At 56.4% G+C, this 14034-nt stretch overlaps 1 protein-coding gene across 1 annotated transcript in view; it reads left to right on the top strand.

Moving 5' to 3' along the window:
• The first annotated feature begins 8715 nt into the window (after nucleotides 1–8715).
• The window catches only part of GRIK3 (glutamate ionotropic receptor kainate type subunit 3), a 238962-nt gene continuing 233643 nt past the window's right edge, over nucleotides 8716–14034 (top strand). The window contains exon 1 of the mRNA XM_003891606.5: nucleotides 8716–9231. Coding sequence (XP_003891655.1) covers nucleotides 9117–9231 — 115 coding nt within the window. The 5' untranslated portion in view covers nucleotides 8716–9116. The remainder of the gene's footprint in view (nucleotides 9232–14034) is intronic.

Raw genomic sequence — 14034 nt, 5'->3', positions numbered from 1 at the left:
TAATGACCATCTAACTGGGGACTCCCTGGAGCATGGCCTGCCCAGTGGGCTCTCTGGAGTGGGGGTGGGGGTATGCCCAGGAGAAGAGTCCTGTAAAAAGCCATCGGTGGCCCCATCCAAGCTGCTCCTTCATGCTCCTCTCTTCCCTAGGGCAGTGAGGCCACCATCAATGGCCCAAGTGCCCTGACCCGAAGTGTAAAGAGCCTCCTGTCCTTTTGGCAGGGAGGGTCCCTGGGTCATGTTGGATTCCCTCCTATCCCTGAAGAATGACTATCAGATGCTTATTCTCCATTCCCATCGCCTGGTTCCCGTCTGTCCTCAGTCTTTGAGCTTCTCTGAGTGTCCTGGTGCTTGGAAGGGTTGTGTGTGTAAGCTTGAGAGCAAAGGGACTCTGTTGGCTGAGTGAATAGAACGAAATGAAGCCAACTCAGAGAAAGGAGGCTGTGGCTACTGGCACCTGTCCCCGGTTCATTTACTCAACCCAACCAAACCCAGGTGGAGGGCTGGAGCCTGGGATTAACTGATTGGCAGGCTTGGGATCCCTGCCGCACAGTCCCCCTGCTGCCTCAGAGATAACACAGAAATGGGCCTGGCTCCCACAGACAAGCCTCTTCCATCCCCTGCCCAGGCTCTGGCCCAAGCCTCTCCCCACTGCCTGCCTCCACAGCTGCATTCCTTCTGTCCCCTGGGAGACACAGCAGCACTCAGCAGCCAGGCCTCGGAGCTGCTTCTGAGTCCTCGGGGTCCCAGCACCCCACCCCCTGCCCCAAGGCTTCCAAAGGGCCCCAGTTCTGGGTAGCTCCAGGACGGGAGTGTCCTTCTTTCTAAATGGATCCTCCTGAGTTGTTCCCTCAGGTCAGATACTGGGCCAGTTCTCTGGGGATGGGTAGATCCTGGACAGAGATGCAGGGAGAAGTTGGGAATATCACCAAGGTCAGGACCAAGAGGAAGCCAAGGTGGGTAGGGGTGAGGGCTTTCTAAGGAGGAGGGATCCTGGAGAAATGTCAAAATCTGATAGCAGGTTTGGGGTGCAAGCCATAAGATTTCCTCCCCTCAAGGCAGTCAGCCAGCCCTCTGGATGAACACAAAGACCCTCGACTCAGCAACCCCACAGCTTCTGCAGACCTGGTCCATGTGGTCGGGGATGGGAGAGAGTAGAGGAGCAGCCTAACATGTGTCAGTCTTTCTGAGCCTTCCCCACCCCACTCACATGCAGCCTGGTGAACCTGGAAGCCAGGGATCCTTCTTTGTGTGTGTGTGTGTGTGTGTGTGTGTGTGTGTGTGTGTGTGCACGTGCTGGAGGCTTGGAGGAGAGAGTTCCCCTGAGGCTCTACTCAGAAGTCTGACACTTCCAAGCAGCAGAGACAGTTGATCGCTAAGTGTGACATGCCCTTACAATGTGCCAGGCACAGTTCTAAGCACATCACATGTATTACCTCATTTAATCCTCACAACAGCCTTGCAGGGCAGATGCTATTATTATCCCCATTTTAAAGACAGGAAACAGAGGCACAGAAAATTAGGTAAACTGCCCAGGGATGCTCAGCTGGTAAGAGGCAGAGCTGATTTGAAGCCAGGCTCTCTGGCTGCAGAGTTCATGCTTTCCCGAGTTGTGAGTGGATGTTGGTAGTTCTGTGTGTGTGTGTGTGTGTGTGTGTGTATGTGCAGTAGTATGGGCATGTACCTGTACTGGTGTGCTTGTGTGTGTACAGGCACAGCATCAGGGACAGGTATTCACATGCCCAGTTCCCTTCAATGAAACCTAAAGGAATTTCCTCCTTTTCTTTCCCCCAAGGAGCCTGTAGCTCTCCCCCTGCCCAGGCTGCGTTTACCTCTAATCAGTTCATGAAGCTGGTGCTCAGCCTCTGCCCTGTTGCCAGGAGGAGGAACAGCAACAAAGCAAGGCACCTCTGGACACAGAGGTGGTTGGGTGTGGGGTGGGCCTGAGTCCTAGCACCTGCTGCAGCTGGCATTCTAACCACCCCCAGCCCCATTCTGGACCAAACACCAAGTACTTCCTCCAACATTTGGTGGTTGCTGGAAAATCTTATCTCCTCGGAGTAAGGCAGGACAGAGGCTGTATCATTAGGGATCTGCTGTCCCTCAAGGTTGGGGCTAGAAATGTCCTGATCAAGGCCCATGTCTGGCATCACAGGGAGGGAAGAACCCAGTGCCCACTCCCCTCTGGACCTGGGGCAGGGAGGCAGCATCTCTTCCCATTGCCTCTGTCTCCGTCTCCCCCTGGGTCCTCCTTCCAAGTGTCCGGACATGTGCTCATCTCCACTCCAAGCCTGGCTGTCTGCCGCCTTGCCTGTCTTGCGGGCAGAGAAGCGCCATACCTCTGTGCCAGAGAGGCACAGGTGTGCCTGTGCCACTCACACAGTGTACCACCTACTGGAATCTTGGCGGAGGGCAGACTTGGGATGGGATCCACGGGAGAGACAGTCTGTGGCATAATTAAGAGTGAACAAAACACAAAACAAAACAATGTTTTCCTTCCTCTCTCTTTTCTGCCACTTGCCCTAATTATTTTCCCACTTTAAAATTCTACATCAACTTTAATTAAGCTGGCCTCGGGCAGGGAAGTCTGGCAAACTTGGAGAAGTTCACTTGTTTATTTTCTTATCACTGAGTGATTGGATTTTCAAGGATCACTCTGTCTCTCTCTCTCTCTGACTCTCTAAGGACGGATGATGGCAGCCTCCTGCCCATGAGGGGACAGGTGCAGCCGAGAACTGGCTCACTGCAGCCTCTGAGGGAGGCACTTCTCTACAAAAATCTGTTGTTGGCTAACTCATGCTCTAGTTTTGTCTCCCCTCCCCCCACCGTTTCCTGCAAGGTCAGGGATCCAGGGCAGCAATTATTAAGCAGTGGAGAGAGTGCTGGACAGGGAGTTCAGTCACTTGGGTCAGAAGCGGTTTGCCACTTACTTTTTGGGCAGGAGTCATTCATCTAGTCATTCATTCATCCACTTTTTAATTCATTTGCTCATTCTTTCACGTTACTTCATTTATTCATTCTCACATTCATTCATGTATTTGTTCTTTCCCCATCATCTGAACAACAATACGGGCCTACTTCTGCCCTCCCCAGCAATATTTCACTCCTCTGAGCCCATTTCTTCCCTCCTGCATCCCCGGGTTGCTCCAAAGACAAGAGATGATGTAAGTGGAAGCCAGGATGGCTCTTGGCTCAGTGAGGTGGCACCGTGGGACACCTCGGATGTTACACCCATCACCAGATGTGGACTCTGGGTCTTTCTGGGCCTTGGTGCCTGCTAGTAGGACAAATGCCCAGATGCTTTCCAGGGTCAGGGGTGTTGGCAGAATCTTGAAGTTTGCTGAATTTCATCATAAAGTGGAGGATATGAGGGTGGGGCTCTGAAGAAGCCAGGTCACCTGGTGGCTGGCGGGAGCAGCAGTGTCTGAGGCTCAGCCCCCAAAGTGACTGAGGACAGGAGAAGCAGACAGGTGTCTTTGCTGGGTGTGGTGAAGAGGCAGTGCATGAGGGACAGAGTGACTGAGCAAGTGAATGGATGAGTGTGTGAGTAAATATGTGAGTGGGTGACCGAGCAGAGGACTGAAAGTAAATGAATGAATGAACTACTGGATGACTGAAGAAAGAATAGATGGCTAAGTCAATGAATGAATGGATGAGTGAATAATAAGTAAGCAGATGAATGTAAGTAAGAAAATGCGTGAGGGAGCAAGTGAGCCAATAATTAAGCAAAATTAATGGATGAATAAGTGAATGAGTGGGTCATTGGGGGATTGGAAGAATTAATCAGAGAATGACTGACTGAATGGTGAGTAGATGAATGGGTAAGGGACTGAGTAAATGAACAAGTGAGTGATTGAGTGTATGAAAATAAATGGATGATCCTATAAACAGATGAATGAGTGAATGGATGTGATGGAATGAATGAGTACATGAATAAATTAATTAGGGAATGGATGAATGAGTGAGTGAGTGAGAAGCAACTTTGGTCCCCACCCATGGTGCTGAAGAAAGGGAGCCTGTTGCCAGAACCTGGGAGGCAAGGAGGTGCTGGTTCTCTGTGCATAATTCCCCCCACCCTGCTCCTCACAGAGCAGCACAACCCCCTCTGCTTCCAGCCCATCAGCTTCTGTTCTATTATGTATAGATACAAATGGGGTTGCTGTGTATCCTTTACTCCTCCACCAGAACCGCACCTGGACTATTGAACCGCAGGTGTCAGTAAAATAACATATCTCCGGTGGCTTGTCTACCTGTATCCCTCACTGCTGAGAAATAACTCACAGCAGCAGGTTAAGCTGACAATAAACGCAGGAATTGACTTCAGTGAGAATGAGCTTGGCTGACTGTTGACAAAAATCTAAGGTGATGCAACCTTTGCTGGGCTTATTGCTTGCTCAGGTGGCAGCCTGGCTATGCTGTTCCCTTGGGACTGGGATGAGGGACAAAAGCTCCAGGGTGATGAAAGGGTACCTGAGCCAGAAGGCAGGTCACGGTGTCCTGCAAAGGGCTGGGGCATGACTTTTATGGTGAGCACACACTTTGCCATTGAGAGAACACTGTGCAACAGAGTAGGCAACGGGGAACGCCTCTTCTTTTCCCTCCCTGCTCCGGCAGTTGACAAAGATCAGGTAAGGGCTGGCAGCTGCCTTCCTCTCATCATGGCCCCACTCTGGGGTGAGATGAAGCAAGGGAATCACTCCCCCATTCCCACCAAGGCACCCCAGGTGCAGGCTTGTGGAGTAGCCTGGCCCCATGGTAGGACATTTAGGGGAGTGGCTGAAGCCCCATGGCTTCAGCGTCCAGCCACCGCCAGCAGCCTGCCTACTGGGTAGCAGGAAGGGAGCTGAAGGTAGGCAGGCCTCGGCAGAGGGCACTCAAGTCCTAGGAATCTGCACTCAGCCACTGCACGCGTCTACTCCGTGGTTTCCCAGGGAAGCAGAGATCATGAATCTCGGTAACTCGAGCCCAGGGCCTCATCACTCACTGCGATTGTGGGGGGATTGAGAGCCAGAGTGGATCAGTCTAAACAAAACACGCACACAGGGGACTCCCCCAAAGAGCACAATCGGCCACCACTGGGGGCCCCTCCAGTCCGTCACCCGAAGTAGCTGGGGAGGGGTGGGGGGAGGAGGCCAGGGAGGGGCTGGCAGTCTCAGGTTTCTTCCTGGGAATCCTACCCTCACCCCCCACCTGTGAGCCAGTGGGAGACATGAATCTCGCTGGCAGCAACTCGGGCCAGCTCAGCCGTTTTCAGGGATGTTAATGAAATGCGGGAGCACTTGTCCTTTCAGACAGCGGCCCCTTTTATTTGGGAATGAAAAGCTGCATTAGTCTGAATGAGGTTTGGAGGCCTCATAAATCCGGCGCTGGCTGCCTCGTGGGGGAGCAGGGAGCCGAGGCCTGGCTGGTGGGTAGACTTGTTTACCAACAATGCGAAAAGCCAGGATTGGTGGCTCCTAATGCCCGGAGGAGATGCGGCTGGAGATAGTGCCAGCCCTGGTGCCTGCTGGTGGCGAGGCAACCTGGAGAGGCATGTCATGCCGTTGGCAGAGAGGGCTGCAGGTCTCTCTTCATGAGTTAGGGATGACCGGGATCCCCGATCTGCCCTGGTAGAGTGTCTGCGTATTCTGCTCTTAGCCTTCCACAGGAGGCAGCTGCCCCAGTGGGGCTCCGCAGGAGTGATGAGAATTGGCCCCTACAGCTTGTCCCCTACTCAGCCCAGGTGGTAGAGGACAGGGTTAATCCTATGAGCTCAGTAGTTGGCTGAGCCTATATGTGAACCTTGACATCTCACCCACAGTGCCTGACAAATGATGATGCCCAATATGTTTTAGAAGAAAGAAGGAAGAGAGGGAGGGAGGGAAGGAAGAAGGGAGGGAGGGAGGGAAGTAGGAAGGGAGGGAGAGGGGAGGAGAGGGAGGGAAAGGGAATGGAGGGAAGAAAGAAAGGTCACATACCAGCGGTGTGACTTTGTATCTCTTACTTAACCCCTCTGAGGCTCAGTCTTCATCTGTAAAATGGATTTGTTATTTTAAACAAAGATCCTATCGCAGTGGGTGTGGAGAGGAAGAGGTGAAGTGATGCGTGTAAGTTAGTGAGTATATTGTCTGGAACATAAAAACATGTAATGAATACTAGGGGTCATTATGGGGATTGTTGCTGTCGTTTCTCTTCTTGCAATGCATCCCACCCTCCCCTAGACCGGGAGGGAACATGCTGCTGTTAGTTTTGGGGAAACCTCTGTGTTACAAAATGGCTCACAGCCAGGCCAAGAAAAAGGCCCAGTCCCAGGCTGGGGATGGCAGCTTCCCTCTGGCCCCAGGGTTCCAGCTGTCTTCCAAGTCCAGTGACTGGGCCCCACAGCCTCTGCAGCTGGGAGGCTCTTTCCCACCGCAGCCCTACGTGGCAGCAGAAAAAAGCCTCGATCCGCAGTATGCTGGGTAACTCCCGCCCACCCTGGGATGCAGGAGGAGCAGGCCCAGCCTGTGCTGCTTCCCTGGGGCGCCGAGGGGGCTCGCAGGTGACAGAGCCACACTCTCACCTTCTGGGGGCCTCAGCATCCCCCTCTGCCTTCCTCCCTTCGCGTTTCTAGCACCACTTTCATGCTAGCTTTTTTGGAGGCTGCTGCTTCTCCTCCTGCTCCCCTCCCCTTATCCCTCCCTTCCTCTGGCCTTGGATCTACTCCCTCCTGGGAGCCACACCTCTACCTTTCCACTTCTTCTGTTTCTTTGCCAAGCCACTTGCAGGCTGCCTGCAGGACAACCCAGGCAGAATTAGCATCCAGGCACTCCCCTTGCCTGTCCCCAAACCAGCCTTGGGCAATGCTGTTTTAGCCCTGTGTCCTTTGCCTCAAGTTCAGATCCCTTTCAGAATTTTCTTCCTTAGAGAACAATTAGGCCTTTTGGTTCCTTGGGGCAACCAAACCAATTGCAGAAGCTGATAGGCAGGCGATGGGGACAGGTGTGCGTCCTCAAGGAAGGGGCTCCCCCAGCTATAACCCGGAGGCCTGGCCCTCTGCTCCCCTCTCCTGCACTTCCTCCCTAATGGTGCCCACTGGAGCCCTTACTTTTTATTCAAGAGGTGGCAGCTGCTGCTTCCCTAGCTTTGGTCTGGGTGTCCTTCCCTCTGATCCCTCGGGCAACATTTTCCAGTGGCTGCTTGGGAAACCAGCCGCTCCTGCTCCAGGGCGAGGGAGGCCCAACTTTGGCAGAGACAGACACTGGTAACCTCCGTTTGTTTGCTGGATTTTCGAGGATGTCCTCAGGACGGGCACACCCCTCTGTGTTATTTTATGAGGAGCCCAGGGAGTCTCTCCTCCCACAGCCACAGTGGCCTCCACCTCAGGTGGGAGGGCGTCCCCTCCTAATTGGCAGGATTGGCCACACTGCGATATTCACATCCCCACACAATGCCACGGGCCCCTGCACCCAGACAGGGAGGGGAAAAAGAGATAAATTAACAGGCGGGTGAGAGCTCGCCTCATAGTATATTTGTAAGAAAATTAAAGATTTGCTCTTCAGATGTTGGGGGCCATGCTCTTACCAGACAGCTGGCAAATGGGAGAGATTGGAAATGATAGAATGGATCAAATTATTTAAATGAGAAAAATAAATTCACACACAGCCTAGCCGCTGCCCGGTGACAGATCCGTTTATTTATCTACTGTATCGGCACCGCTTTGTCTCTGTCAAAAAGGTCATTAAACTCGCCTAACTGCGTAATTCGCAGCCTCCTGCTCCAGCCTCGCTCCACAGCCCTTCCCTTCCCTCGACACCCAGCGCCACTTGAAAAAAATTTATTATTGCTAATAAACAACGTTGTTTTTCTTTTTAACCCCTTTAGCTTGTTCCCCCATGGATCCTACTCCATCCCACGACAAATTAGTTTCTCTTTATTCTTTCTTAGGAGAATGAGAGAGGGAGCACCACCCCCTCCTGCACAGTTCCGGGAGAGGGCTGAGAGGGAGCGGGTCCCGCGCACATGCCCCCCCGCTATATCTGCGGGGTGAGCGGTCTTCCTCCTCCGCAGCCCCGGGACCGGCGCACGGTCAAGTCCAGCTTCCCACAGTAGGGGGTCTGGCTTGGGCTCTCCCACCTCTACCAACTCCCGAAGCTCCCCTGGCCCAGCGTAGACAATTCTCTGAATTCTGCCTCTCCGAACCCCCAGCCCCAACTCTGCTTCCAGGAGGGATGGGGTTGGGGAGGGAAGCCAGTTCCCGGGTCAATCTCCCGCCGCCGCCGCCGTCCAGCCAGCGCCCGCTGCGTGGGAGCCGCGAGGCCAGACTCCGCAGACGGCGGGCTCCCGGTCTGGCTGCTCCAGCGGGCGCGTCTCCTCCAGCTGGTCCGGCCGCTGGGCTGCCGCCGTTTCCCAGCTCGCGGTGCCAGCTCTCGCGCTCCACGCCTGGCTCCCGGGCTCGGTGCCCTCGCAGTCGAAGGGACTGGGGCCGGCGGGGCGGATGGGGACGTCTGGGAATCGAGGAGAGTCCTCGTTCTCCGGACGTCCCCGCACGCTGGGGCCAGGGTCCCCTTCCCCGCTCCCCGCGCAGGTGTGAGCGCGTGAGTGTGTGCCTCGGCGGGTGTGAATGTGAAGTGTGTGTGCGCGGGGGAGTGCGCGGAGGGAGCGCGGGCGGCGCGGGAGGCGGGAGGCAGGGCGCGGGGGAGGGGGTTGGGAGGGAGAGTGTGCGCGCGTGCAACTCCACTCCGGGGCTTTGTGCGAGCCCGGGCGATAGCATCGGCGGCGGCTGGAGGAGGAGCGGCCGGAGACGCGTGCAGCCAGCCCGCCAGCGCCCGGCAGCCGGGGCAGGTGGGAGCCCGCGCGGGAGCCAAGCCGACGCGAGTCGGAGCCGGAGCCGAGTCCGAGCAGAGCCCGGGCGGAGCCCAGGAGCCTCGCTCGCGGGCAGCTCGTGGGCGGCAGCCAGGCGGGGCGGGCGCCGGCGGGGCGGCCCCCCAGTAAGATGTGCGCCGCGCCGCCTGGCGCCCCCCACTCGCAGCGGCGCTCGGGAGCCGGGCGGCTGGGCCAGGCGGCGCCTTCGGGGCTGCTGCGCGCCCGCGCCTAGAGCTGCCGCCCCAGGGAGCCCGCCACGGCCGCGCCCCGGGCACGCTCGGCGGCGCCCAACGATGACCGCTCCCTGGCGGCGCCTCCGGAGTCTGGTTTGGGAATACTGGGCCGGGCTCCTCGTGTGCGCCTTCTGGATCCCGGACTCGCGCGGGATGCCCCACGTCATCCGGATCGGTAAGGGCTCTCTGGAGCCGGGGATCAACGTGCGCCCGGGCGGGGGCGGGAATGGGGGCCTCCGAACACGTTCCTGAGAGATTTTCCTAACCTCTCTCCGGGCTGCTGAGCCGGAGACCGCCAGGAGCTCGTCCCTGTGAGGACAAAGTTCCAGAGTCGGGGTCACGGGCCTTACTTATTGGGGAGGAGGCCGCCGGGCCGCAGCGGCGAGGGGCCCTTGGCGCGCTCCTGGGAGGTCAGACCTGACAGAGTGTGGCGAAGGTTTCCAGTGCGATCCCGAGTCGCGGGCGCATTTCGCGGCGACTGCCAGCATGAACCGCAGCCTACCGAGTTCTGCGATCTGGCTTCTCCGCAGAGTGGGGACCCTGGGGAAGGCGCCAACTTATCTCCTCTGCTCACCTCACTCCCCGCGGCCCCTCGTCCCCACCTCGGGCATAGCTCGAGCGGCTGCGGCGAGGTCGCAGGGCACAGATTCGCATGACGAGGACAGCCGATCTTCTCTCCCGGTGGTCGCCCTTGGCCTCGGTGGCACCGGTTCAGCCCCGTGCAAATGGGGCGGGGGTAGGGGGAGCAGGCCCCTGCTGCCCGCTGCAGCTGGTCCCTGGGGCCAAGGCCTCTCTCCGCCCGGGGCAGCGCAGGTAGAGGGAAGGGACCACGGAGGCCGGCCAGCGCGGCCCAGGCGGGCGGCCCAGGGACGCCAGCGGTTTTTAAAGTTAGCCCAAATTCCTCCGCAGCTGGCGGCGGCTGGCGGGGCTGCGCGCGGCTTTCCGAGGCTCCGGCTTCTCCGCGTCTCTTCTCGCCCGAGACTCTTACTCCGGGCTTTAACTTTGTTGTGGCCGCCCAAGGCACCCTGCGGGCCTGAGCGCTGCGCGTGTCCCGGGCCGGTGACCGGCAGGGCTGGGCCTGGCTGGGCTACGACGGAGCCTGCATCACCGAGGGCCCTGCGCCCGCCGCCAGGCCGGAGACCTGGGCCGCCTGGGTTCACTCGGCGCCAGCACCAGCGCCTGGCACGAGGCAAGCCAGACTCCGCCGAGCCAAGGCCACCCTCCTCCTCTGCAGCTCTTCTCCAGGGCGGACCTTGGGCCGTCAGCTGCTTGAAAGAGGTGCCGGAACCGGTGTCGGGCTTGGTTTCCGTACTTCAGATTTTCCTAGGAGGCGGTCAGAAACCCAGAGGATGGGTCTCCTCCCGGGCGGACGCCCGGGGACCGGACCCTCTTGAACTCCTGTCTGGATGGGGCAGAGCACAGTCCTCGGCTCTGCCCACGCTGAGATCTTTCGGTCCATGCCCAGGACCCTGGCAGGCAAACACCGGCAGGCACCGGAGGCAGATGAGGCCAGGCACGGGAGGGGACTCTGGGGACAGCCCTTATGGTCAGACTTAACCATTTGCAGCCCAGGCTGCTCCTGACAACCGAAATGTCTTCTATCTCTGTGCCTTTGCCTGCCCCGAGCCCAACTTGGCACCATTCCAGGGGCAGGAAGCCCCCCCACCCCCGCCAGTAACGGACCAGCGCTTCCTTTATTCCCTGTCTCCTCCCCTCTGCTTTTTTGGGGGCCTGCGTCGTAGAGTGTCCTTGGGGAAAAAGGTGGGGAGACTGAGAAGACGCTATCTGCCCATCGCACGGATTGCAGCTCCCTCTTCCTTGGTCCTTCCTCCATAGGGGTGGGGTGGGTGTGCTCCCAGCCCAGCCTCAGGAAGGGAAGTCTTTGGAGGCCCAGAAAGACAGGCTACGGTGAGGGCAACCTCAGAGGGATAAGCTGGGAAGGCGCAGGATGATGTATCCTTACTGTGAAATTGAATGGGTTAGGGAGTTCCTCCCAGCCCTTAGGAAGAGCATCCCCAAGCCTACCCGCCCTTTCTTGGGTTCAGCGTGTAATAATGCAATTAACGGATGGCAGAGCCCTCCTCTCTTCTAATCTTCTTCGTATTAAGCCCCAGGATTAATTAGCGTGTCAGCCCAGGCCATTTATATCCAAGAGCCCTGCCCCATTTGATTCTCAGCCCATGGACTAGGGTGTTGTGCCTGCGCCAAACGTGACCGCCAGAGCTGTGCCAGTTTGGGCGGAGGATGGGAGGACTCTGAGGCTTCTGGGCTTCTCTGGAGCCTCCTGGGGAGCTGAGCTTCTGTTCTTCTGAGCCCCTGCTCGAACCCCAGCTGGAGCCAGGGAGCTACAGTGGTCATGGACAGAAAGAGCGAGAGCAAGAGAGAGAGAATGAGAATATCATGCTAAAACCCAAACACACCGCCTTGGCTGGGCCAGGTGCCATCTCCCTTTTCCCATCTCTGCCATCCCTGGGATCTCAGGGCTCTGGCTGGGGCTATAAGAATTGAGGCCCTCTGGAGTGTGCTAGGTGCTTCTGGTTCTCAAGACTGGCGCCTCAGCCGGCTGAGCTTGGAGCTGAATCCTTCTCCAGCAGCCAGGCGTTGCCGAGTATCAGCCCGGAGAGGGCTTTCCTGCAGGTGTGAGAGGGGCTCTCTGGGCTGGGGAGCATCGTACCCGCCCCCTCTCTTTGTGCCTCTTTTGGGGGCTGAAATTTCCTCTTAGACAAGGAGATGGATAGCTCAGCAGTGTGACACAGTGTTCAAACAATCTGTCTTGAATAGATGAATTGCATTGCTCTGTCTTTTTGTAATTGTGTCTATCAGAAGGAGAGGTCAAGGCATTGATTGCTTGGATGGTTTGCAAGTAACAAAAGACAGTGAGGGAGAGAGCAAGGGAGAGAGAATAATTGGATTGTAGTCTGCGGGAAAAAATGATCATTGATTATTTTATGTGAATATGTGGAAGATGTATTCTGTGTATGATTATCAAATGTTGTTCATTGAAGGTTTTCAAGGCATATTGTTTGGCATTTTATTATTATTATCATCGTTATTATTGTTTGGATGAATCCTAGTCTTAACTCATGGAAGGCAGTTTAATGCATAGATTCTCTCAGCCAAACAGGCTTGAGTGACCTCCTGCGGGGACCTGAATTTCCAGGTGGCCTGGCCCCAAAGCTGTAGTGGAGGGGCTGCTGGACTTGGAGTCAGGAGGTCTGGTTTTCTGCTGCATCTGCCACCAGTTTGTTGGGCCATTTTCATCAAGTCACACCTCTCCCTGGAACCCCAGGCCTCAGTTTCTCCATCTGTAAACTATTTGGTTGGCCTTAATGGTTGGTATGTTCTGTGGTTTCAAAGTTCCCTTTAGTGCAGCCTGGTGGGCACTGTTATGCTACTGTAGGTTTCATAGTTAGGTCTCCCCTCATGTTACGGGCATATGTAGGATTGAGGGCCAGCCTGGAATTTGAAAAGGGAACTAGACAGTGATAGCAGCAGCTGGGGAAGCCTGGCCAGCTCTTCTGTGTGTTGAGGAGCTGAAGTGGTTGGTGGCGATCTCCAGCCAGCCAGTGGGGAGGTTTGAAGCCAAATGACTGCAGAGACATAAAGCAGGTGTGTGGGGGGTGGGGAGAGGGAAGGGTTGGCCCAGCTCTGGACTCTGAGCATCTACAGATAGAGCAGAACTGAGCTGCAAGGTCCTGAGTTTCGTGAATGTACAGGGGCCCAGCAAGCAACAGCGGCCGATCCCTAGGGAGAGACGCCCCCTCCCTCAGAGTTCCCAAACCGGCCCCATCTGTAACTCTTCTGATCAGTTCACCCAAATTATCCTAAACATTCATCTCTTGAGTTTGGGAGCCACTGTGTGTAAAACAATGAGAAATTTCTTGCAGTGACTGGTGATGCGCTGAAACATCGCCGCCTTGTAGGAGCAGACAGCCGCTGAATGAAGATCAATAGGGTTTTCCCCCCTGGAAGTAAATAGCTTCAGACAAGACCTGGGAGTGGCCCGCGGGGCCTTTGAGATCACTAACTTGAGGAATTTCTACCTCCACTTTTCAGCCCAGCGGCTGCTGTCAGCCCCAGCTTTCCTGCTTCTCAACTGGAGTTTAATTTTTTTCCTGATGCCTGCCTCGCATTGCGCTAAACAGTCTTTTGATGTCAGGATGACCTAGGGTCTTTAGAGGTGGTTTATGCAAGGTGAGCCCAGGCACCCTGGCCTCACTAGGCTCTTTCAAGGTCACCTGCATGCTCCTGTAGCCAGCAGGATGGCTGACCTCAGAAGTCCAGCTCATGTGTTGTTTTGAAAGGGCTTTGTGGGGTGGCTCTTTATCCCCAACACCTCCAGGAATGCAAGCTGCCTAGCTGCTTTTAGGATCCTTTGTAGGGCCTGTGAGCCTTCCCGAATCCCCACGGTCCCACAGGTACTCTGTCCCTGCTCCAGGAAACAGTCCCCTCCATGAGGGAGGAAGCACAGATGCCCCCGTGGGCTGTGGAACTACCCCTCCTCTTGAGAGAAGTATAAGGCCATACGCAGCACAGACTATAGGCCTGCTTGGTGAAAGGGTTTCTTTTAGACCTGTTTGATCTCAGTGACTGGGACTGTGTTTCTGGTCTGCTGAGGTGGCGCCTCCTCTACCTGCCACAGCAGCTTCCCCTGTCTCTTCCTCCCGCAGCTGCAGCCTGGCTTCCCTTGCTTGCTCAGAACCTTCCAGAGGGAACTGAGAGAGCGGATGCTTCACTCCACTGGGCAGCGCGCAGAGGAACTGGGGGGCTCCGCACTCCCCGCCTGGCAACAGAGAGGACCGATGTTGTAAGAGCAGGGCCCTTGTTGAGGCTAGCACCCAGCAGGCACTCGCTTGTCCTCCAGAGGCCGGTGTGGTAGGGCTGCAGCTCTGGGAAGACAGATGCACCAAGGGCCTGCCTGGTATGGAAATAGAGCTGATGCAGATGGGGCTGGCGTCTTGGCCCTGGGCTTGATTCC

The sequence above is a fragment of the Papio anubis genome, chromosome 1 (assembly GCF_008728515.1).
Source record: "Papio anubis isolate 15944 chromosome 1, Panubis1.0, whole genome shotgun sequence".
In the NCBI taxonomy this organism is placed as follows: domain Eukaryota; kingdom Metazoa; phylum Chordata; class Mammalia; order Primates; family Cercopithecidae; genus Papio; species Papio anubis.
The sequence above is the reverse complement of the archived record's forward strand: the minus strand, read 5'-3'. Positions and strand labels throughout refer to the sequence as shown.